The sequence below is a fragment of the Barbus barbus genome, assembly GCF_936440315.1.
Source record: "Barbus barbus genome assembly, chromosome: 42".
NCBI lineage: Eukaryota > Metazoa > Chordata > Actinopteri > Cypriniformes > Cyprinidae > Barbus > Barbus barbus.
The window spans coordinates 21,548,569-21,572,150 of record NC_136720.1 but is presented as its reverse complement, the minus strand read 5'-3'; the positions used below and the strand labels follow the sequence as shown (position 1 = coordinate 21,572,150).

The window sequence follows — 23,582 nt, the reverse complement described above, 5'->3', positions numbered from 1 at the left end:
GTTTATCCATACCTCAGTAACCCTTTTATAGATTAAACTACAATACAAGGAACATTTCTGACAAAAAACAAATGCCTACTGGCTGCTTGGAGGCGTTTTTACTGCAGTCTTTTATTCTGCATTTCTCTGAACCGAAACCTTTTTCTGTTTTATCTGGGCTCAGACAGCGGTGAGCACCAATGAAAGGACCGTTTCTGAGATGATTGCCCCTTACCTGTAGGGATCAACCTTTTCTGAACATATGGATGAACAAAGAGAGTGATAATTATAGGAAACTGAGGTGGGGGGGGTGTATTTTCTGTACTCGCCGATGTCCATTATGAGCTTGTGTGCACGCGTGCGTCTTGTTATTGTCCACTCACTTGCGTCATTGCCTGGCCTGGTATCATGTGCCAGTTGGACTCGTTGATCAGAATTCACTTAAAATGCAACGCTAATGTGTATACACACAGCCGCCGTGACTGTGTTACCATGACGAGAGGAGAGATAGATGTTAACTGCAGGGAAGGAGAGGAGAAGAAAAACAAAACAAAAAAAAAATATTCCCAGTTGATATTACAGAGATGAAAAAAACACTTTTTTAAAGTAGGCACCCTAACAGCATCCATTAGATGACAACAATTAGACTAGCTGTGCATCTAAATGCTTTAGAATCTTCAAAAGCCATTTAGTCATTTGTTTTGGCATATATAGAAATGTAAATTAAATTAAAAAGTTATTTACCTTAACATGAAATGCATGTAATATGTGTGTATTGAATGTTAATTTCAATGATAAAAGCATACATGCTAGTGCATGCAAGTTCATAGCATAAAACATGGCAGTGCTTATTGCACATTTTATGGGCTTATGGAAATGTGCACCACTGAAGTATTCATATGCTTATGAGAAGATCCAGAATGTTCCACTCCCTTAAATTAACTTCCTAAACAAACCCCGAGGCAATGCAAGCCAGATTGTAGCAAACATGCACAAAAAAAATAGACGCTAAATGGATATTTTTAAAATTGCAATTACAGCTGAGCCTGCCTTCACAAAGTTTTGTAATATATATATATATATATATATATATATATATATATATATATATATATATATATCTATCTATCTATCTATCTATCTCAGTGGCGTGCGGTGGGGTTTTAAAATGAGGAGGCAGTTTTATATAGCTATATGTACTGTATGTGTGTGTGTGTGTGTGTGTGTGTGTGTGTGTCCCTGTTACAGTTAATGTTGTCATATATTCCTGGGTAAATAAATATTACATAAAAAAGAGAACAAATATAATTATATTTTGTATTTTATTAATATTATTGTAATTATACATTTCATAGTGTTTTTATGCATTTTTATATTTATTCCAAAATAATAACTAAAGGCAGTAACAATATATATTTATATTCTTTATATATAGATATATCTTTAATTCACTCAAAACTGATGCAGTCATCACGTTTTCAGACCATTTCAAGTTTTATTTTGACAAGCCTCTGCTGTAACTTTATCTGCGAGTGTCGCTATTGGATAGTGTTACTTTATAAAAAATGACTTTTAGACTTTTAAAGCCATATTTAGTAATATTTGCAATTTATGTTTGTAGTATCAATTATTTGCTCATCCAATTTTTTGAGGAGACACTGCCTCCCTTGCCTCCTCGGAGGAAACAACCCTGATATATATATATATATATATATATATATATATATATATATATATATATATATATATATATATATATATGTTAGATGTATTTTATCAGTTTTACACAATTTTCTCCCTTTATAATGATAATAATTAATGAATTTTTATATTTTAATGTGCATATTTTGCAATTTATCAATTTTAACTGTTTTACACCATCTCTATACAGTATACATAAATATTCACAAAAACAAAATTTTTATGCCATGTTTCCATTCAGATGATAAGCAAAAGATAAACATTGTTATATGTCTCTGATATAAAATTGTGCATTTAAATCAGCTTTATGCATTTTGTTTTGCAGAATTAAGCATGAGAACATAGTGGCGTTGGAGGACATCTATGAAAGCCCCAATCACCTCTACCTAATAATGCAGCTGTGAGTATGTTTGACGCTTACACAATTACCCACAATGCATTGCGCTCATGTCTTCCTGTTCATTCTGTGGACATTTTAACAAACAAATGCCCAGTTATTTGCTTGTGTGTGTACAAACATTTGGGGTTGGTAAGATGTTGTGGAAACCATGATGCTATTTTTTTCACGATTCTTTGATGAATACATATTTCATTTATTTGAAACGGAACTCTTTTGAAATATCATAAATGTCTTTACTGTCACTTTTGATGGTGTCTGTGGTCCATGATCTTCAGCCGTTTCAGAATTGAGTGAACTATGACTTTAACATATTACCACCCACATCATCATCTCCTTATCAGTATTCAGCAACCCAGCGGGGGCGTCGCTAGCTCATTTCACATGCGAAGAGGTTAGCCCATCATAACAGAGGTCATTTACATATTGAAGTCTTAAAAGTACAGTAACAAAAAAGGCCTGTTTGATTCTAGGGGTCAGGGAGAGGGCAGAAAGTGATCATGTAAAACTAAATACCCACAAGAAATCTTGATATATAAGATCAGCTCTGATGCTCATCTTTATGTAATCCTCAGACATTTCTGTGCTTAAAACACTGTATTTTGTGTTTTTACTCTTTGATTGAACCGCAGTTGACAGTCTGACCTCTTGCTCAAGCATTAAAGTGACTTCTGTACCGCCCTTGACTTCAGCTCTGTTTCGATGAGCTTAATGTTCTGACACATAAATGCACAAAAAATAATCTGTAAAGCAATAAGAAAAAAGGATGGCAGGGTGGGCCATGACCCAGATCACGGCAAACTGGAAGATGAAAAATGTCGATCTGGACAGAGAGGAAGAGAGAGGGTGGCAGTCTGGTGAATTGGCTGAGCGCTGCTGTATGCTGACGTAGAAGCCTTGCGTAACATCGGTGATGGGTAGCAGAATGTGCATGTCTGTCCAGCACTGCAATCACACACACACACACACACCCCTTAATGTAAGGGGAGCATGTAGTGTGTGTATAATATGCATTTAAAGAGAAAAAAAAGAGCCCTCTCTCGCTATTAAATAAATATGGCCTGAAAGACGATTCGCTGCATCAGAGCAGTGTGTGTATTTTCAGAGCATGTTAAATTTAGTTTTTAGCAATGTATGTTAGCCAGTGAAATGGCATTGACAGTCTTCCTTCTATAATGTGATTTCTTTCTTTAATTCATACTTTAATTAATCAAAAGTGTTAGTAAAGACGTATAATATTGCAAAAGATTCCCATTTCAAATAAATGCTGTTCTTTTGAGATTTATATTCATCTAAAAGTACCTGTTTCCACAACTATAGCACAACTGCACTAAGGCAAAAGCAGCACAACTTTTTTCAACATTGACAATAATCAGAAATTATTTCTAAAGGATCATGTGGCACTGAAGACTGGTGTAATGATGCTGAAAATTCAGCTCTGTGTCCCAGGAATATATTACATTTTAAAATAAATACAATTAGAAAACAGTTAAATTATAATAATAATAAAATTTGACATTAATATTGTTTTGAATGTATTTGTGATTAAATAAATGAAGCCATGGTGAACATAAGCTTTTTTTGAACAGTAGTATATTTCCAAGTTATAAATTAATTATTCTGTTAAAACTTGTGTATTATTTGAGCTGTAAAAAACATTTAATTATTTTATAGTCATTTTAGGTGTTACATTGTCATGGGAACAGTTAAATTAGATATAACTTGACACAGAAATCGTTAATAAGTGATTTTGTTCATAAAAAAAACATGTTAACATGCATATTGGTTACATCTTGTGAGTATTTTAACACTTTCCTTGTAACTGCAACTTTTTTTTTTTTTTATTGAGTAAAAGAGGCATAAATCCAAATAATTTTCTTGTGCTGATCAACATTAAGCTGTAGATTAACTTAACTTGTATTAATTCTGGAATAATCTTTACATAGAGGTCATTTATGATGTTGCTTCCCTATGTGTTGTGTATTCAAAAACTCAAATGACTATGTCCATATATGTAGAAAAGAAAAGTGAGTGCATGGACAACAGTACTTTATCCATCGGGAATTGACATGATCGTGTAAAGTGGTTTCTATGACAGGTGGCTGCAGGGGAGGGGTTGCTGACGTCAGCCAAAAGGAAATTCGGTTCAGGGACGGAGCCTGTTATTACATTTTCATGAGAGATTACAAAGACAACAGCATAAACGGGGTCAATTCTGATTTCATTTCAACTTTAAATGCTGATGATGCGGAGACGAGAGGGAAGTTAGGCAGATTAGAGGAAACAAACATTTATTTTCTGTCCTCATTTCGCCCCTGGAAACCGCATTAGAATTTGAATTCCAGAGTGTTAATTTGATAGTTGGCCGGGAGCCTGCCCCTCTTTTCCCTGTTAATAGGTTGTGCCGAGTGTGTGTGTGTGTGTGTGTGTTTTACTGAGAGAAACATGAAGAACATTTTGGCATATGGTGTTGAGATGAATATTTAAACAGTACCAATCTGCTTTCTGTATGATCTCACAGATGCCGTTTAGAAACTCTTTTCGTAATTCACTCTTCACGTAAGTGTGTGTGAAATTGTGATTCAATCAGATATGGACTGTTTTCTTCATGCATGTTAGATCCTCAGGCACTACTGCAGTATGACATGATTTACGGCAGTGGAACGAGAGAAATGAGTACTAGATGATGACAGAGAGAAAGGGACGGACTAAGGGTGTCTGCACACTGCAGCAGAGAGCGCTGTAAATACATCGACTACAATTGAAATGATGATCATGAGGACGTAGAGAAGGAGTGTTTAATTTAAGTCCAAAAGGTCTCTATGGTTTCCTTCCCTGCAAAGGTCCATATAATCATAACTTACACTGGCAAGAGTCGATTAGGCTTGGAAATGAAATAAACAGTGTGCATTGGAGGAATATATATTGTAAGTTGTAAGATTGGCAGCAGTAGTACTTTGTAAAAATAAGAAATAATCCTACATACACTCTTAAAATTAAAAGTTTCAATAGGGAACCTTTTTGCAATGATAATGTAGAACCACCATTTTTGGTTCCCCAAAGAACCCTTTAGAGAACAGTTCTTAAAAGAACAAGAAAAACAGTCTGAAGAACCTTTTGTCATTATAAAGAACCTTTTTGTCCAATGGAAAGTTCTTTATATAACCATCAATGCCAATAAAGAACTTTTATTTTTAAGGGTGTAGTCAAAATGGTCTCCAAATCTGCTGCTTCATCCAGTAGAAACTGGAAACTTTGCTACCTTAAGGATCCATTTCTTATTGGTAGATCAACTTGATTTTTAACAGAAATTGGTTTTCATCAGCAATTTTGCACATAAATGTTTGCTTCAACTGTGGCCTACATAGATCAAAACATTAGGTAAATTAGGCTGCATGAAACTCTTAAGAGTTATTTAATGCATATTTCATGTGTGTATATGCATCAATGGGCAATGCATCCATTTTTTAAGAATCAGTATAAAAACTACGAATGAAAGCGATTGTATCTCCATCCAAAAGGGGGCACCGTAGTCTTAGTAGTTTGAAAACAACCCTTGCTCAGACCACACCAAGTCCAACCTCCGACTTTCAATAAGCATTAATGTGCTCTGAAAAGCTGCACATGTCTGCACTCCCCAGCTTTGAGCTTAAATTTGCCTAATTGCATGTAGTAGAGTTTGAATTTACATAAAAATGACTGGCTAATGCAGGCGTAGGAGATCAAGAGGCCAAACGTCATTGAGTTCTTTGCTGAGGCTCCATTGAGTGCAGTAGCCCCTCACTGCAGAACAAAGATCCAGGGGGCGGGGTTGCATCTACATCTAGGAGGTGGAGAATGGTAGGTTTAGGGGTGGAGATGGGTGGGTTTAGGGATCAGGGGGTGGAGATGGGTAGGTTTAGGGGTGGAGATTGGTAGGTTTAGGGGTGGGGATGGGTGGGTTTAGGGATCCGGGGGTGGAGACGGGTAGGTTTAGGGGTGGAGATTGGTAGGTTTAGGGGTGGAGATTGGTAGGTTTAGGGGTGGGGATTGGTAGGTTTAGGGGTGGGGATGGGTGGGTTTAGGGATCAGGGGGTGGAGATGGGTAGGTTTAGGGGTGGAGATTGGTAGGTTTAGGGGTGGGGATGGGTGGGTTTAGGGATCAGGGGGTGGAGATGGGTAGGTTTAGGGGTGGAGATTGGTAGGTTTAGGGGTGGGGATGGGTGGGTTTAGGGATCAGGGGGTGGAGACGGGTAGGTTTAGGTAAATGTAAGGTGGGAGGAGTTGGATCTAGATCCAACCACACCCCCTGGATCTTGTGTTCTGCAGTGAGGACCATCTCATTGAGTGACGGCTTGGTCTCTGCACTTACAGGGACGAGAGAAAGTCTTTTGTCCCCTGTATTCAGATCAGTTGCACTGTGCTGGGTTTGTCAGGTCAGAGTCGACATGCAGCACCCCCTACAGGGCAGTTCACATCAATTACAGCCCTGCAGTTGTGCTGTATACTAGGACACACATTACTACTAATATTTTAATATGTAACTAAAGAGTTTGTAACTAAGGAATTTGTTTTTTTAGTGGTCTCACGGCTCTTTGCTGTGGTCTCTCTCTCACTTTGTCTATTTGCAGTGTGTCTGGAGGAGAGTTGTTCGACCGTATCGTGGAGAAAGGTTTCTACACAGAGAAAGATGCCAGTACGCTTATCAGACAAGTACTAGATGCTGTAAACTACCTCCACAGTATGGGCATCGTACACAGAGATCTAAAGGTGAGCAAAACACACCCACATTCACAGTTCTGCTCTGGGTTGATATGTTTGATTTCAATATGACTGCGTTTTCTCTCTTCAGCCAGAGAATCTGCTCTATTTCAACCCTCAAGATGGCTCAAAGATCATGATTAGTGATTTCGGTTTGTCTAAGATGGAGGGGACAGGTGATGTCATGTCCACAGCCTGCGGAACGCCGGGATATGTGGGTAAGAGTTTAGATATGAAAGAGAGATTGAGATGTTTATGATTTTGTCTATTGTAGATGTGCATGTTGATATACTGTATTTACAAATGTGTATATTTTAGCTATAGAAGAGTGTCTGCATGGGATGCATGTGTCAGTTCATCTGTGTGCGGCCTGTATCTGCACTTGAAGCTTATTCTTATCTCATACTGACAGAACTGCCCCAGAGTCGCCTGCTTTTCCCCTGTGATTAGAGCGACTGCAACACTGAGCCAACATGGCTGTATGTGATGCTGCATGCGAAATAAACACACACAGCTGGATACAATATTCAGTTTAGAAAATATTGAATATTGAACTTTCATATTATGTGGTCAGAAATGTTGCTATTAAAATTGCTTTTGTTAATTGAAATTGAAGCTAAAATAAATATTGAAATATTGAAATGAAAAAATCTAAATATTATATTAAAATATAAATTATAATTAATATTCATATTCATATTAGAAATGTTGTCTGAAATAAAATAAGTTTAAGTGAAGTGCTAAAATTACTAAAACTAAAATTGAAATAAAAAATAAAGCTTAATAGAACACAAATAAAAAAAAATGATGGAAAACAATGACAAAAACAAACTAACTATTACTAACTACTAAATACCTAACACTAAAAATTAACAAAGTCAAAGCTAATGCAAAATATTAATAATTATTATTATTATTAATATACTTAATACTAAAATAACAATAGGTGGTATCAGATGGTATTACCGTGGAATTTTAATTCATACAAAAGGACTGAATTATAGCTCTATCCATATATCAAGTATTACCATGATAAATTTACAAAAACATAACATTTAGTATAATAATAACAGTATATCAGTGACATTTTACAGTAAAGAGTTTGTTAACATTAGTTAACTTTTTTTCAGCATTTTTAAAATCTGGGTTAAACTCATGTTTGTTCATAATAGTGTTAATTTAGTGAAACACTGAAGAAATTCTGTAAAAATGGAAAACCAAGATTAATAAATACTATAAAATAATTGTTCATTGTTAATGCAATAATAATAGTAATGTTAACAAAGGAAACCATTAAAGAACCTTAAGAAATGGCAGAAACTCGTTTATTTAACTTATAAGTGTAGTAACTGTAAAACTAAAATGAATAAGATAATGTAAGTGTCATATGGTTGAAATGTCTCCTCTTGTAGGCCCATCACACACCGTAACTAAACCAGAATAAAGTCACCAGGGTTTGAGTCTCAGTAGTGTTGAGTTTCCTACATGCCTCTTCATGCATGTGTGTTTAAGGCAGTCTTTATGGGCAAGTTTCCATGGTAACTGTGTTTAAACGGCGCTGTGGCGGCTATAAAACGAGTCTTCAACCAATTGCATCCTGGACCGGGGTCAGACGCTGCTGTGCGTGAGCTTTCTCCTCAATGGAAACACTAGAGCAGAATGAGAGCAGCACACAGGCATGCATTCAGTGTGTGTTTGTGTGAGTGTGTGCGTCTGGAATGCCCTCTTTTTGTCTTTAAATGGTAACAATCTCACACCAAGCTCTCCAAATCAAATTTAAGGATCAACCGCTGTCATCGTTTTCTATCCTTTAGCTCCTCATCTTTCTCCCTATTTTTGCTTCACCGTCTCTCTCATGCACACACATTTCTTTAGTAGACACTTCATATGTGATGATGGGATTATATTGATCATAGCCTCAAAATAGCCCGTCTTGGAAAACTTCCATCCCTGCAGTCCTGAGACGGGAATGAACTGTTTAGTTTTCATAGGGAAATGAACCGAAGCAGGTTTTGTTTGCGCATACAAAATTAAACTGTAAAAGACGCCCATATGACCTAATGCGGTATGCATGTGTTTGTGTACTTGTAGCCACGATACTTTCTAATTAGCATGACTAAAACTGAGCTGTAATTTTACCGTTACAAATTACTTTTTGTAATGAGTAGCAGATCAGTCACAGTTTTTCCTCATAGGAAGAAATATAATAGCCACAGGTTAAAATTAATAATAACTTTTTTTTTTTTTTTTTTTAAAGTACTTGCAATTTTTAATCTCACAGTTATGACTTTTTTCTATCAACTCAGACTTCAGAATATAAAGTCAGAATTGTGAAATATAAACTTGCATTTCTAAAAAGAAAAGACAGAATTTTGAGATTATGAACTCACAATTATGTCAGATTTTTTTTTTTTTTTACCATGGCAGAAGCAAAAGGTCAGAATTGTGAGATGTAAATACTTCATATTAGTAAATTAATATTTAATATTTCTGTCTGTCAATTTGTTTTATTAAGTTGGTATATTATTTTATCATTTGAGTTTATTGTAGTCATCCTAATTGGGAGTTCATCCTTTCAGCGGTGCAGTATCAGATATAGCTGCTCAGTGTTTATGTATTTGCTCCGAGGATCATTTTAAATCATTTAAATTAAACAGTTATTTGACTAGTACATTAGATTTGATATTGAGTCACACAGTGGACTGAATCGGAGTTTTGATTCAGTGAAACATTTTGAAATGATTCACAGAAATGAATCAAACCTGCCAACTTAATTTTAACTAGTTTTATATTGTAACACTATCATATTCTTGAGTGGAGTTCGTTAACATAATGACCAAATAAAATGTGAAATTCACAATGTTGCTCAATACCAGCTAAATAACAGTAAATATTTAATACATAACACAACCCTAATTGAGATCCTTGTACTTTGTTTCAGAGGTTTTTGCTTTTTTGCTAATATATTGTCCTTGTAATGTAGCTCATTTTTTCAAAGAGTAGCTTCGCTTTAGTTGAAGTACTTTATGAATTATGCATCGCTTGTAGCCTACAGGTTAAAAGTGACTCTCTCATCACTGCTACCTGTGTGTTTTTAAGAGCTGTTGTTTAAAGGTCACAGAGTTTCGATCATTTCTGATGGAAATGTGCCTGTTTCATTTCAAGGGCTTTTTGAAATGCAGCTTTCATGAGCAAAAGACTAGTCCGGCACACACACAAGCAATAAGGCGACTCTAGGACAAGTCGAAGCCGAAAACCACAGAACCAAAGCTTTTGTGTCGTGAGAGAAAGCTTGTTTCCTGAAGAGAGGAAGAAAATGTCTAGAGGCAGAAAATGGAGAATAATAGAATAAATTTAGAAGGACTCGGGAGCCTCAACCTCCTGTGGAGAATAACAGGATTATGAGTATGTGAGTGTGCGGCGTGAAGGTGTCTCAAAAGGTGCCCTTCATGATTTCTATGGTTGTCTGCTTTCCCAGAAACCTGCACTCACGTATATTATAACAAAAACATGTTCAAGTCATTAATTTTATATAGTTGCAAGACTGTCTAAAAAGACAGAACCTCAGTGGCAGTGATATGATTTGTCTCAATCTGATCTGATTCTTTCTCTCTTCTCAGCTCCAGAAGTTCTCGCTCAGAAGCCGTACAGCAAAGCTGTGGACTGCTGGTCTATCGGGGTCATTGCCTACATCCTGTGAGTACCCACAATGCCACACTCATCCTTTCATTTATAAGCTGAGGAATCCTTCAGCTAAGGTTCAAATGAAACTATCAGGAGAAGAAAACGTTTGCACAATGTCACTGGACCACGGAGTAAATTAATCTCTCCAGATGAGCTACAGATGTTGTGCCCCACTCAGACTCCTTATATGGGCTTATTGTTGTGGTGCAGTTTGAGTGAGTCATTAAAACAGAAAAGAGAGTTTGTGTCTCACAAATATTTGAGATGTTGATTAATGGAAGATTTCTGGACTTTCTCTGGTTCCTCAGCAGATGGGAATGCTTTCTTACCAATAAACACTGCGGTGTTACCATGGTACATGATGATGGTATGAGATGCTAATGGAATGGTACTGATATGATAACATGTTTTTTTTACTTACGGGCAGGGTGATTTGGCCAAAAAAAATTGAAATGATTGATTTAAATATTTATATTATATTATAAAGTTTTATATTGAAATAGTTCTCTTTTTTGTAGTTTTTCACTAAATGACCAAAACAATTATTTTGATTTATTTGAAACAATATAACAATTGATAAACAACAAGATTTTCCCATATATAATGCCCATATTATAGTACATACACTTTAATATCTAAAAAATATGGTAACCAAACTATATATTCTTCTTTTAGAAAACATTTTATTATATAAAAAAATACCATGTGGACTTTATGAACACTTTTGAGTGATGACTCGCTCCCGAAATCAAAGTTTTGAATCGATTCATTTGGAACGGAGAGTTTGAACTGATTCAGGAAGAAGAATCAAATTTACTGGCTCTAACATAAAGTCTTAAAAATGTCATATTATAACATTTCTTAATATAATTTTGCCAGCAAAATTATTGTAATTATGACTATTAAACAGCCTATAAATGGAACATTCCTCACACTAAAAGTACATTGTCCAAAAAACAAATCATTGCGATACAACTGTGATATTTTCATTTCACCTTCTTTTTCTCCCTCTGTATGTTTTCTTCTATTTCTTAGTGTGGGAATGTTCATAAGGATACTGAGAGTGTGTCATCAAAGCTGTACATTTCACATGTGCTGTGGCCATCTGTGCTTCTCTGTCTGTGAATTAGCATTTTACTGAGTGGAGACAAACCAGCATAAAACAAGTGCCTCATCACCTTCTCATATCTTCGTCTGCTGCAGTTCTCCGTGTACATCTGAGTCAATTGTCTTTTGCTTTGGTCTTTCCATTCCTGCTGCTCTGGGCGACTCCTGCGCCAACACAAACACTCACACTGTCTGTCAACAAACTGCTGAAGCTGTCGTTCAGATAGCGCTTCCCATCACTCCCACTCACAGCTGTCCTGATCCCAAATATTCACATGTTTATGGTTGAGTTTGTTTACTTTTGCACAGGTTAACGTTAACTTACTTAATTATGAATGAATTTTTAACTCCCATAATGTATTATGTGTGACCCAAAAATGAAAATGTACTAAAAATGTACTCTCTCTCAGGCCATCCAAGATGTAGATGAGTTTTTTCATGGAAACCGATTTGGAGAAATTTTGCATCACATCACTTGCTCAACAATGGATCCTCTGCAGTGAATGGGTGCCGTCAGAATGAGAGTCCAAACAACTAATAAAAACATCACAATAATCCACACAACTCTGGTCCATCAAATAACATCTTGTGAAGTGAAAAGAAGCATGTTTGTAAGAAATAAATCCATTGAGACATTTTAACTTCAAACTGTTACTTTTGGCTAAAATACAAATCTTCTAGCCATAATACTGTCATAACAGTAAACAAATACAGGCATAATACAGTCATAAATCAGTGGATTTTGATGTGAGAGGACAACAGGGGATGGACTTTTTAACTGAAAGAAGCATTATGGAAGTGACGGTTAAAAGTTAAAATGCCTTAATTTCTTTCTTACAAACCTAGCCTTTCGCATCTCATGACATTAATTGATGTACTGGAGTTATGGATTATTGTGATGTTTTTATCAGCTGTTTTTCAGGAACTATTCTTTAAACAAGAAGAAAAATTAAGTATTTGATTAGGAACTGATTGGATCACTTTTAGTGGAATGAATCTTATGAATTGTTCACAGTAAGACCAAAAATGTGTATGAAAGCAAATTAAGATTTTATTGACTTAAGTGAAGTTTGTACATGATACGAGTGTGTCAGCGTTGTTTTTGTTAACTAAAACCAAAACTATGAATTGACTATTAAAAACTTAATTAATTGATGTAAAGCAGAAATAAACTTAAAGATCTTAAAGATCTTAAATATAAAATTAAGTTGAATTGTCTAGCAACTTAATTTTAAGTTGAAGCTCTAAAATGACTAAAACTGAAATAATTAAAGCTAAATATTTAGAAAAATAAATGAAAGTTGACAAAATCACATAAAAATACTAAAACTGTAAAATGAAAATATTAATATTCTGAATTTGCTTTTATTTTTATAAGCATAAAAGTATATAAATAATACTAAAATAACTCTGGTGTGTGTTCACCGACAAGGGCCTCTGCCCACCTCTTCCTCAGAGCCAGCTGTCCGCTAGAGCTTGGAGTCAGATCTCATGGATGGTTGGCCTCCTCTCAGGTGTGATTATTGCAGTGACAACCGGCTGAAACCATAGCTAATTCTCTTAGTGTCTGATTAGCTAACCCAACGAGAAGAGAGAAAAACACAAAGCTAATGGGGTCGAAATCAGGCAGAAAATTACCATCCCTTTCTCCCCCACTGCCTCCGTTCCCCATGAGGAAAGGTATTTTAATGGCTTTGATGATGGGATGAGAAAAACATTCCAAGAGATGTGTTGAGGAAATTTGATTTACGTTAATCAGGTTTAATCAGCTGTCTTTCTTTCCAGATTTCCAGCCCATGGGGTTTATTTATGCTTATTTATGAAGCGTAACGTTTACTGTTGAATCGAGGTGTGAGCTGACGTGTTTTTAGAGGATTACAGTGATAATCTATCATTCACTCGGAAATTAAAATCTGGCATTTTTTTTCAGGACTAATCTCCAATATGACAAAATAAGTATATAAAAGTAGTCCTTATGATTATTGCGTTATATTTCTAGTGTTTTGAAGCTATATTGTACAAATTATGTGGGCAACTTTTATAAAGCTTTCATTTTTGACATTTGGGAGCTTGACAAAGTGGATCCCATTTCATTATATGGAGAAGAGCAACAAGTACATTCTTCATAAACGGAGGAAAAAAGGAGTAGATAAATAATGACAAAATATCAATTTTTGAGGTGAACTGTCCATTTAAATATAAATAGCATATAAGAACTACTGATGTTACATATTTAAGGTTGTGGGTTCGATTCCACACATACTTGCTCACATACTTCCACACTTTGAATGAGATGCAAGTATGGAAATGATCAAATAAACTTTTGTTTTCTTACAGATTGTGTGGTTACCCTCCCTTTTATGACGAGAATGACTCCAAACTCTTTGAGCAGATCCTGAAAGCAGACTATGAGTTCGATGCACCGTACTGGGATGATATATCTGATTCAGGTATATTCACTCTGGGAAGTGTAGAAAAGAACCAGTTGGTCTGGTTTATAGGTGTTCAAATCTATAACACACTCACTTACTCATCTATCAGTAACTGCACATGCTGCCAGTAAGAGAGGAAAAATGTTTTATAGGAAACTCTGAGCACCGTCTCTGGCATTCAGTAAACACCACGGGCATTAGCTCTATGAAATCCTTCCAACCTACAAATCAGGGAACTGTGAATGAATCCAAATTTTGTTGTCAGTCTTTCCACTGATAAACCCAAAATCTCAGTTTTATCTCACCAACAGGATGAATGTGGCATAGTGTAGGTTCACAGTGTAGAACGCAAATATGATGCCTTGAAATGTCAATGTAGTTTAATGTTCTAAGCTACTGAACATGTATGTTTTGTATTTAATGTTTAACTTTTATATTTTTTATATTTAATGTACAGCAAAAGACTTCATCAGTTGTTTGATGGAAAAGGACCCAACAAAGCGATACACATGTGATCAGGCCCTTCGACATCCCTGGTAAGTCAGTACTGTCCTGATTAATAACAATAAATTATCGGCTCGGCTGTTCACTGAATGCTCTCTCCTCCACATCATGAGTAGACACCCCCCCCCCTTACTGCTGTTAAGTTTCTTTTGGTACTCGGCCCTGAAAAATTACATACTCCACCTTTAAATTAAATTTTATTATGACAATAATAATAATAAACAGTTCTTACAAATAATATAGTACATTAGTTGAGCTGTAGGTGATGTTGTTTTAAAATTTAATAAAGATCCTTTTGTGACGGCAACAAGTAGGTCTCTGCAGATCATTGTTCTTTATGATTTACTTTTGTTTTCTTGGACTGTCTTTCAGGTCCTCAAAGACACTTAAGCAGTACCAGAACAATTCATCTGTACAGCATTTAGAGACAGAGCTTTATTTCTCGTTATTAGTGCAGTGTTTCATTGGTATTAGATTGAGACGCTGTCTGCGTCAGCCGGGGATTGCGTGTATGTTCTGAGTATCAGGCTGAATTCGGTCTCTCTATTATCATGCAGCAAGATCTCTCTCAAGGGCAGGAGGAAAGCTACTGAATAAACGCTAGCCAATTAAGACACTGTGCCTAATCTCGCATTATGTATTCCAAAGCGCTAATCGGCAATTAGCACATCCTCTACAGGCACCTTTAACAAGCCTTTACCAAACACTGGAGTCTGAAAAACTGGAGAACAGAGCAGAAGGATCGAAAACCATAGGGAAAGTGCTTCTTAAGAGGAGAGGAGCGCTGAGACGAGAGGACGAAGTGAAGAGGTGAACAAGGGTGCAAAGTTTTGACTTTGTCATTTTGCTTTTCAGGATCGCAGGAGACACTGCGCTCTGCAAGAACATCCATGAGTCCGTCAGTCGACAAATGCGCAAAAACTTTGCAAAAAGCAAATGGAGAGTAAGTAGAATTGACATTGTGAATAAGGCCAGCAACCTTATAAAAGTAGAGTCAAATTTTGAAACAAAATCTAACTTGTAAAGCATAGAGTACTGTATGTTTTGGACCTCGTTTTGCTTTCTTTTTGACCATGAATTCTCGTCTCTCCACATATCAGCAAGCCTTCAACGCCACGGCTGTGGTTCGCCACATGAGAAGACTGCAGTTGGGCAGTAGCATGGGGAGCAGCATGGACCAATCAAACAACGCCAACCAAAAGCGCATACTGAACGCCAACCAGACTCCAAACACAACACCAAACTCCACTGCGGCGCTTACCCAAAACCACAAACCTGCTCCCAACGCAAACACCGTTCTCATTAACGATATGGCCACAGGAACCACCTCCATACCACTCAAAGACTGTAAGTATTAGTCATAAATCATATTAATCAACATGAATATTGCAATCATTTTAATGCACTTTTAAAAATCTAATTTATTATTTATAAATAATAATATTTTAAATAATTTCCTTAAACAATTGATAGTTTTCAGTCACGTGACCGGCTCGAAGACTTGGAGGGCAAAACATCCATAGAACTGCTGCACAAACCTGTCAATTTTCCATATGTTTCCCAGCCGCAAATATTTAGATCACCTCTCAAAAGAATAAAACAAAGGTATTTCTGAACAAAATGCAAGTTTTGGCCATTTGCAATCCATATTAAGCACCCGCGGCAATATTTCAATCATAAACAGTGCGACAAAACGTAAAAACACTTTAAGTGCTTTAATATATTTAAAACAGTAATATTAAAAGATCAAATTCAGTAATCACCATATTAATGATGCATAGGCAAGCAGATGAGGCCGGATTATGAACGCAATCCGCTTCAGTATTTTCCTTCTAATGGTTTTCTATGGGAAGCCATTTAATGTGAAACTTTGCACATTGCGTTTATATTCTGGCTTCATCTTCTTGCCTGTACAAAATATACATCATCAATAAGGTGTCCACTGAATCTCGCCTTTTAATATCTGCGTTTTACTACATTATTACTTGATGCAATCTGCGTAAAAATAGCTGGCAGTCAGTGGAGCAAAGCTTCGTTTTGCCTGCCAGGTGGGCGTTCCTATAAGGGTGTGACGTCACGTGAAAACTATCAATAGGCCAGTTTTAGACTCGGCCTGTCAAGAATTGGAAGTACAAGAGTGCTGTATGTATAATGCCAAAATATTGGGCTGTTTGTTTCATTTTTGCATTTGAGTTCATTTCATATTCGTTTCAGTGAATCATTTTAATCACTTGTTCACATCCAGTGTTTAGTATTATTTTTCGATTAGTACACATTTTTTTATATTTAGAATGAGATTTCAATTTTTATATTTTGTTGCATTTTGTAATGTTATTTTTAGTACTTTAATATGCGTTTTAGTATTTTTGGTCAGATTTTGTCTTTAAATATTACTAGTATTAGGTTTTATTTATATTATATTATATTATTAATATATATTAATTGTTATTATTATTTCAGTTTAGTTATTTATTTATTTATTTACGGTAATTTTAGTGCTTCAATTTGCAAAGGCAAATTTTAAGTTTTGTTAAAGTTTATCCTGTAATATATATATTTTTTTTTTCAGCTTCATTTTATTTAACAAAAATGTTTTGAATAGTATTATTTTTAGTTTAGTTAACTACATTGACCCTGTTCATGTCAAAACTCAAAAAATTTTGCATTTTGCACGGTACGTTTTACTAAAATGGAGAAATGTTGTACAAAATGTAGAAAAATTATTTATAGCTATACGGCTTTTCAATGTTGTGGTAAAACACCCATGTTTTTAAAACTAAGTTTTAACATATTTACCTTATTGCACTTCATCAATGACTGTCAAAATGATGGCTCTTCTAACTTTAACATTTTTTTTAAATAAATAAATTTTTAAGCCATTTAAAACCAAATATAATAAAATTCAGATGTAGAATAGCATCTTGAATAGCTGAAAAATGTTAAATTAGATATATTTTCTGCTATAATCGCCTAACCCTAGTTCTAACTTAAATGCACTAACCGATGAATTTGCATTTGTAGGTACTGCCCCTCCCCACACTTCTTGTTCTCTGGCATCAGCTGCTTCCTCCTCTGCCTCAGGGGCGGAGCCTTGCAGGCCACTCCCTCCCTCAGTTGCGTCGGTGAGCACAGTGCTAACTGGGACCAAGTGACGCCAGGTTCTGCGGGGAGAGAGCTGGGAGGCCACCGCCCTGTGAGCCCCACCCCTCAGCTCACTCCCCGCCCTGCTGTCCAATAAGGCAGAGGACTGACCCATCGCCATAGCAACCACCGAGAGGCTCACAACACTGCGCACACCTAACGCACTCCTGCCATTTAACCTCCAGGCCACTAGAGGGTGCAATGCATGCAGCGGCAGGAGACGGATATTTCCAGCAGAAGGCTTCCATTTTGAGAAGTGAATTTGTGTGGCTGGACATAACTGTGATGTCTTTTCTATGAATGTGCTACGAACCTCGCCAGCCATGAAAAAAACGAACGAAGAGCGCAGAGGTTTAGGTGCGAAAGCGTGTGCATGATCGTGTCCGCCCTTATAGGAGGACGGCGCCAATGTCAAATGATCCTTCTTACTATATCGTAACATGTCTAGCTCTTCCCTCTTTCCCCCTTTTCCCTGTTTACTTTCTCTATCTACTCACGATTTATTGTATTTCTTGTTAGCTACCATTTTGATCTTTCGGGGTTTTCCGCTGATGTGTCACACTGACCTGCAGAAGTGCTTTTAATAATCACGTTAGACTGTTTTGTGATATTTTTCGAGTCGAGACTTCTGTTTGCACATTTATACGCGAGAATAGGTAGCGCAATTGCTAGCGTTTTACGAGATGGGAGATTACCGATTTGCGACCTCGCCGTTGGGTTTTAGCGTCGCGAAGTTCACGATATCTGTTAAAACATGCAATATGTTTGATTGTTATCTTAATTAACTGGACTTTTTTTGTTTAAAAGCAGAGAGAAAAACAGCTTGATCCTGTTACTCTCTGCTTCAAATGTGACTTTAAATACACACAGACAGTCAGTGTTAATTATTGAATATAGTATAACTGTTAATACGCAACACAAATCTCCCGAAAAGCCATGGCAGCATCTTTCTACGCCCAGTGTACGAGTTCTCAGGGAATTCCGCAGCTGCACTGGGCAACATAGTGATAGTATCTTTAGTAACGCCTCCATGGTTTGAGATTGTCTCATCCAGCTGGAATAATGTCAAAAATGTCGATTAGGATGATGGACAGCTGTTTAACTCTCACAACGATTGTATGACAATTTGACCATGCGGGAAAACTGATATGTTATGCTATGTTCACGCCATTTCGGAATTAGCCTACCATGATTACAAACTCCGGATAGAGAGCAAAAGTCGGGTTCTGGAAGTAAATCCCATCAGTTTTCTCCATTGGAGATTTGATTTTTAACCATAACTTATAAGCCTTTAATCACCTACTGTTAGCTATGAGGTTGTTTATCGATGGTAAATTATTTTTTTACGTTTATCGAAAGCATTATTTAATAATTTTTTTAATAATAATGTTTAACAGTGGGAATCCTAGTGAAAAACTACATTGCCCATGATTCTGAAAAAGAACTACACTCCCACGAACCACTAATGCTAATGACTGATGTAATCTCCCTACAATTTCAAACTACTTAAATATTTGTATGTATATATATATATATATATATATATATATATATATATGCACACACACACATACACATCTTTAAATTAATAGTTTTATATTTATTTGATATTTTTATTTTGATTGTTGTTTGCAGTGCTTCATGGGATCGTAGTTCTTTCCCACATTAGATTGTTCTCCATTTTCAAATAATTTTTGCTTCAAATCAATGTTTATGATGTTGTGAGTCGCCTTGTCTCTGGTTGGTTTGGTTAATGGCTTATAACACTTAAACGGGGGAAATGAATGGAAAGAATACTTTCGGATCCAAGGCTGCTGATAAGGTGGGCAGCCACTATTGCACTCTATGACATGTTGGAAACAAGTTAAGGGCAGGACTTACCGTTTTATTCGTCCAATGGCAGATAGAGTAGAGTTTATGAAAACTGTTACTATTTCTGCAACATTTTGTGATGCTAGTGGCATAGAAACGTCACTTTAAAGGCTGTTTTGTATATATACTGCTAAATATTTCTATTTGATATGTCATTTTATTATAGCCAGCATATCATGGTGTGCTTTCTTCGCTCTTCCTGATTTTGCAAAAAAAGACTCTACGCGAACGCAGCATAACTTTCAGTTACTGTAAACATCTTTCCAGTATGACTCAAAGTTTCTGAATTTCTAGCATTGGTTTAAGGGCTAAGTAAAGGTTTTTACACTTCCTTATTGATGGGTGACTGGTCTTCTGTCCCCGAACGGCTCTGCTTATTATGTCCTGTCGGTTTTTTAAAGTGACGGATGTCTTCTTTGCCCTTTATGGTTTGTTAATATCACAGGAGGGAACCTCGTCTACGGACAAGATTTAGGAGTGTGTGACATTTTCCAAAGTGCCATCGAATATCTTCATGCATTTCCCATTAGTTTCATCCTGAATGTTTGTTTCGGTCAGGGTGGTGCTTTACCGTGAGGGGTTTGAGCTAATGGGTTTATTTTTCAGTCAGGTCATGCATACACCATTTTATCATCATATTTTCACACTCGAGAGGAGTTCGTAATCTCACAACGGAGATGCGCTGCAAAGCTTTTCACGAAACTGGGGCGACGTTATGATTTTGTATGTCACGAAAGCTGTTTTCTTTGAGAGTGAACCACACTGCACATTTCTGTTTCATTCAGAGCCGTTTACGCTGTAAGCATGAGGTGTTTGATAGGTAACAGTTGTTTAAATGAATGTTGAGCTCTTTTGATAGTATCTGTGGCATAATGTTGATTACCACTGGAAATCATTTCAATTTGTCTCTTAGTTTGTAAGAATAAAAGTCAACTGTCCAGAAAGGCATATAAAGGGTTTAATTTTTCTGTACAAATATGTTATTTGAGCTAGTTAATCACGGGACGACTGTCCTAGACTTGTAGTTTGTCATGTAAACAGTACCTTTGTGCATATTGTATGAAATTTACCATATTTTTTATTTTTGAAATTGAATGTAACTTTTCAAACAAGGTTAGTAAGAAATTTTTCCAACTAGTCTCATTCTTCGAAAACTGCATGAAAACTCAGAAAAATTACTAGTAAATTTCACAATAAATTGTAAAAAAATGGCATTGAATAAAAAAAATTGAAGTAGAAAGTGTGAAATTATTATTTTCTCTTTTTTGTAAAATTCCAGTAATCTTGAAAAAATAAAATAAAATGACAGTGTTAACATTTATTTAATTGCCGTTTCTTGCCCCTGTAGTCTTTCATGGTAAGTGCATTACTATAAATGTCATTTTTGCTTGTTTTTATAAACTTAGGGACAACTAGAAATGATTTTCTGTGGTAGCAGGGCATTACATTTTTGGCTTCAGTGTTCATGTAGTCTGTGCTTGTAAGTGTCACTTTCTTCTATGTGTATTTGTGGATGTAAAATGCAGGAAATTTGTCCGATATGCTGGTTTAGAATTTTTTTAAACCCTCATTAGGATGTGCAGAAAAAGTATAAACCAAAATGTGGGGGTGTTTTGAACGAAGATAAATAAACCTATAAATAGTTACTGCCACTGCAAGCCAAACATAAATGTATTTTAAATCTTACAATTAAATCTATGAACTCATTTGAACTTACTACAGTAATGAAATTCAGTACATACATGCACACACTCGTGCCATGGCTCACACACAAACACAAACACACCCTGATCAATCAGTGAGCGCAATGAAGGTCAGAGAGGAGCGATGTTTCAGTTCACTTCGATTACAGCTTCACTGTGGTCTGTCTGCGTCCAGAGCAAATCACTCCGTGTGTCCAAAGGCTTTGTAAATAGACTGTGATTGTCACGTGTTTATCATGTTGTCCCTGAGGAGATGTTAGTGTGTCCGTTGTGTGTCTCATCTCGTTCTCTAAACACTGCCTTTCTCTGCAGTTATTGGCCACACTTGACTGTAATACACACAGATGTATATGTCTCTCTCTCAGTGTCGTACGTTCCGAGAAAATCACGTTTCTAGTGTACAAACTTCACACGTGCAACATGGCGAATACTTAACGATGATCGGTTGTGATGCACCTTCTCCGGACGAATCGTTTCCTGACGTTTTTTCTTTTTTTTCTACAACTCAGGCGTCACTTTTGCCTCTTACGATGAAAAAGCTGTGACTGACAAGTGTCTGTGCTACCCAGTGACTGTGCAGTTTTAAACTTGTCCCTTGAATGTCGACTTCTTCGCAAATTAAGAAAGAAAAAACCTTGCAACCGCATCGAATGATTTTATAAAGAACTGCGAGCATGTTAAATGCGCTTTCCGATTCAACCGATTGTTTGCGTATTTTCAAAAGTCCTCACCATGTAACTATATGTATGAAGAAATATGTCTATATCTATATGAATATATATAAAAAAAAAATGCAACTCTGATAATGCAGGCCTTGTGATCTCTGCATCTCTGACACAACCTGTCCGAAATAAAAGTTGCCCAGTGAAATGTGAATTATATACTCATATGCATGTGACAATGATGATCATATTTTGGGAGTGGCATACGAATACTAACTTTACTGTGACGTGATCTTCTGTTGATATGGGGCTTGTATATCCAATGCCTTTGACAATCATCTGCACATATCAGAGTTTATATTCCATGCTGTAAAGCAATGGGGAATGAATGATTGTTTTTCTTTCCTTTCTTTTTCTTTCCTTTTTCCTTAAATAAATCCTGAATGATCATGATTTGTCTTTTATGGCTTGATAATGATCTCAGTATCTCTCTGACCCCTATTTAACTTTTGAACACTGTGTTTTCTGTTGTTCGTTTGGTTTGGATCCAGTGTATGTGGTCTTTCATTAGTGGTCAGTGGAGCTGGACGTTGCCGGTCTCCCACCAGCTCAGAGCTTCAGGCGATGCCTGCTGTTATGGACTCAAAACAGACTGGAAAGAGAGCATGTGAAAACCATCCAGCCATGCGTGACCGCGTACGACCCCGGGCATCTGTGCATGTGTCTGGCCAACATGTTAGACATTAGCCATTTCAAGGAGGCGACAGTGAAACTGCAGCTTGCTTGCCAAGTTACTCGATATTCAAAAAGTACAGGTTGTCTGCCGGCTTAGCAGACATTACACACACACACTTGTTTCACAATCCTTGTGGGGACTCGCATAGGCATAATGGTTTTTCTACTTCCACCGTGATACAAGTCCCCATGAGTCTTCAGGTTTAAGTCCCCACCGGTATATAAAAACACACACACACACGCGTCTGGTTTGCTATCCTTGTGGGGACTCTCCATAGGCGTAATGCTTTTTCTACTGTACAGACCATATTTTCTATCGCACTACACCAAACCTACCCCTTACAGGAAACTTTCTGCATTTTTACGTTCAAAAAACGACATTCTGTGTGATACACATACATACATATCTATATATATGCCTTGCCTGAGTAAACTAGCTTTTCCAGCAGAGAGAGAGGGAAAAATATGTGTATAGTACAAATGCAACATTTAAACTACCATATGCATGCCACATAAACTTCACTGTGTTTAGAATATTGAAAAAATAAAAAACACTCACCTTTGCAGTTTCCCTTACAATTGATTCACAGTTACAACTGGACCTTATGATAAACAATGACCAATAGGCTATACTGTATACATATTCTTGCCCAAGATATTTTTCTTGTTTTGATGTTCAACTGTCTTCTCCAAACTTTTACAACTGTACTTCAACATGGAATGATGTGAAAAGCTAAATTATTGTTACATTTAAGTTTATGCATTTAGCAGACGCTTTTATTCTCTCTCTGTCGAAGAGCCAACAATAGTCATAATATACAATGCCATATATATTAGACAACTAGATTAGGAAGCAAGCATATAGAAAATAAATCTCTTTCATATGTTTGTTCATATTTTTCTCTCTGCTCACCCTCACCAGATG

At 36.4% G+C, this 23,582-nt stretch overlaps 1 protein-coding gene across 1 annotated transcript in view; it reads left to right on the top strand.

Annotated features, from left to right (window-relative positions):
- LOC306861264 (calcium/calmodulin-dependent protein kinase type 1D-like) overlaps nucleotides 1-17,696 on the top strand; it is a gene marked incomplete at both ends in the record, with an annotated part of 54,617 nt that extends 36,921 nt beyond the window's left edge. Inside the window, 9 exons of the mRNA XM_079403447.1 lie at nucleotides 2,006-2,080; nucleotides 6,688-6,826; nucleotides 6,909-7,035; nucleotides 10,438-10,513; nucleotides 13,946-14,058; nucleotides 14,498-14,576; nucleotides 15,400-15,487; nucleotides 15,645-15,891; nucleotides 17,566-17,696. Of these exons, the coding sequence (XP_079259573.1) occupies nucleotides 2,006-2,080; nucleotides 6,688-6,826; nucleotides 6,909-7,035; nucleotides 10,438-10,513; nucleotides 13,946-14,058; nucleotides 14,498-14,576; nucleotides 15,400-15,487; nucleotides 15,645-15,891; nucleotides 17,566-17,696 (1,075 nt within the window). The remainder of the gene's footprint in view (nucleotides 1-2,005; nucleotides 2,081-6,687; nucleotides 6,827-6,908; nucleotides 7,036-10,437; nucleotides 10,514-13,945; nucleotides 14,059-14,497; nucleotides 14,577-15,399; nucleotides 15,488-15,644; nucleotides 15,892-17,565) is intronic.
- Nucleotides 17,697-23,582: the final 5,886 nt, after the last annotated feature.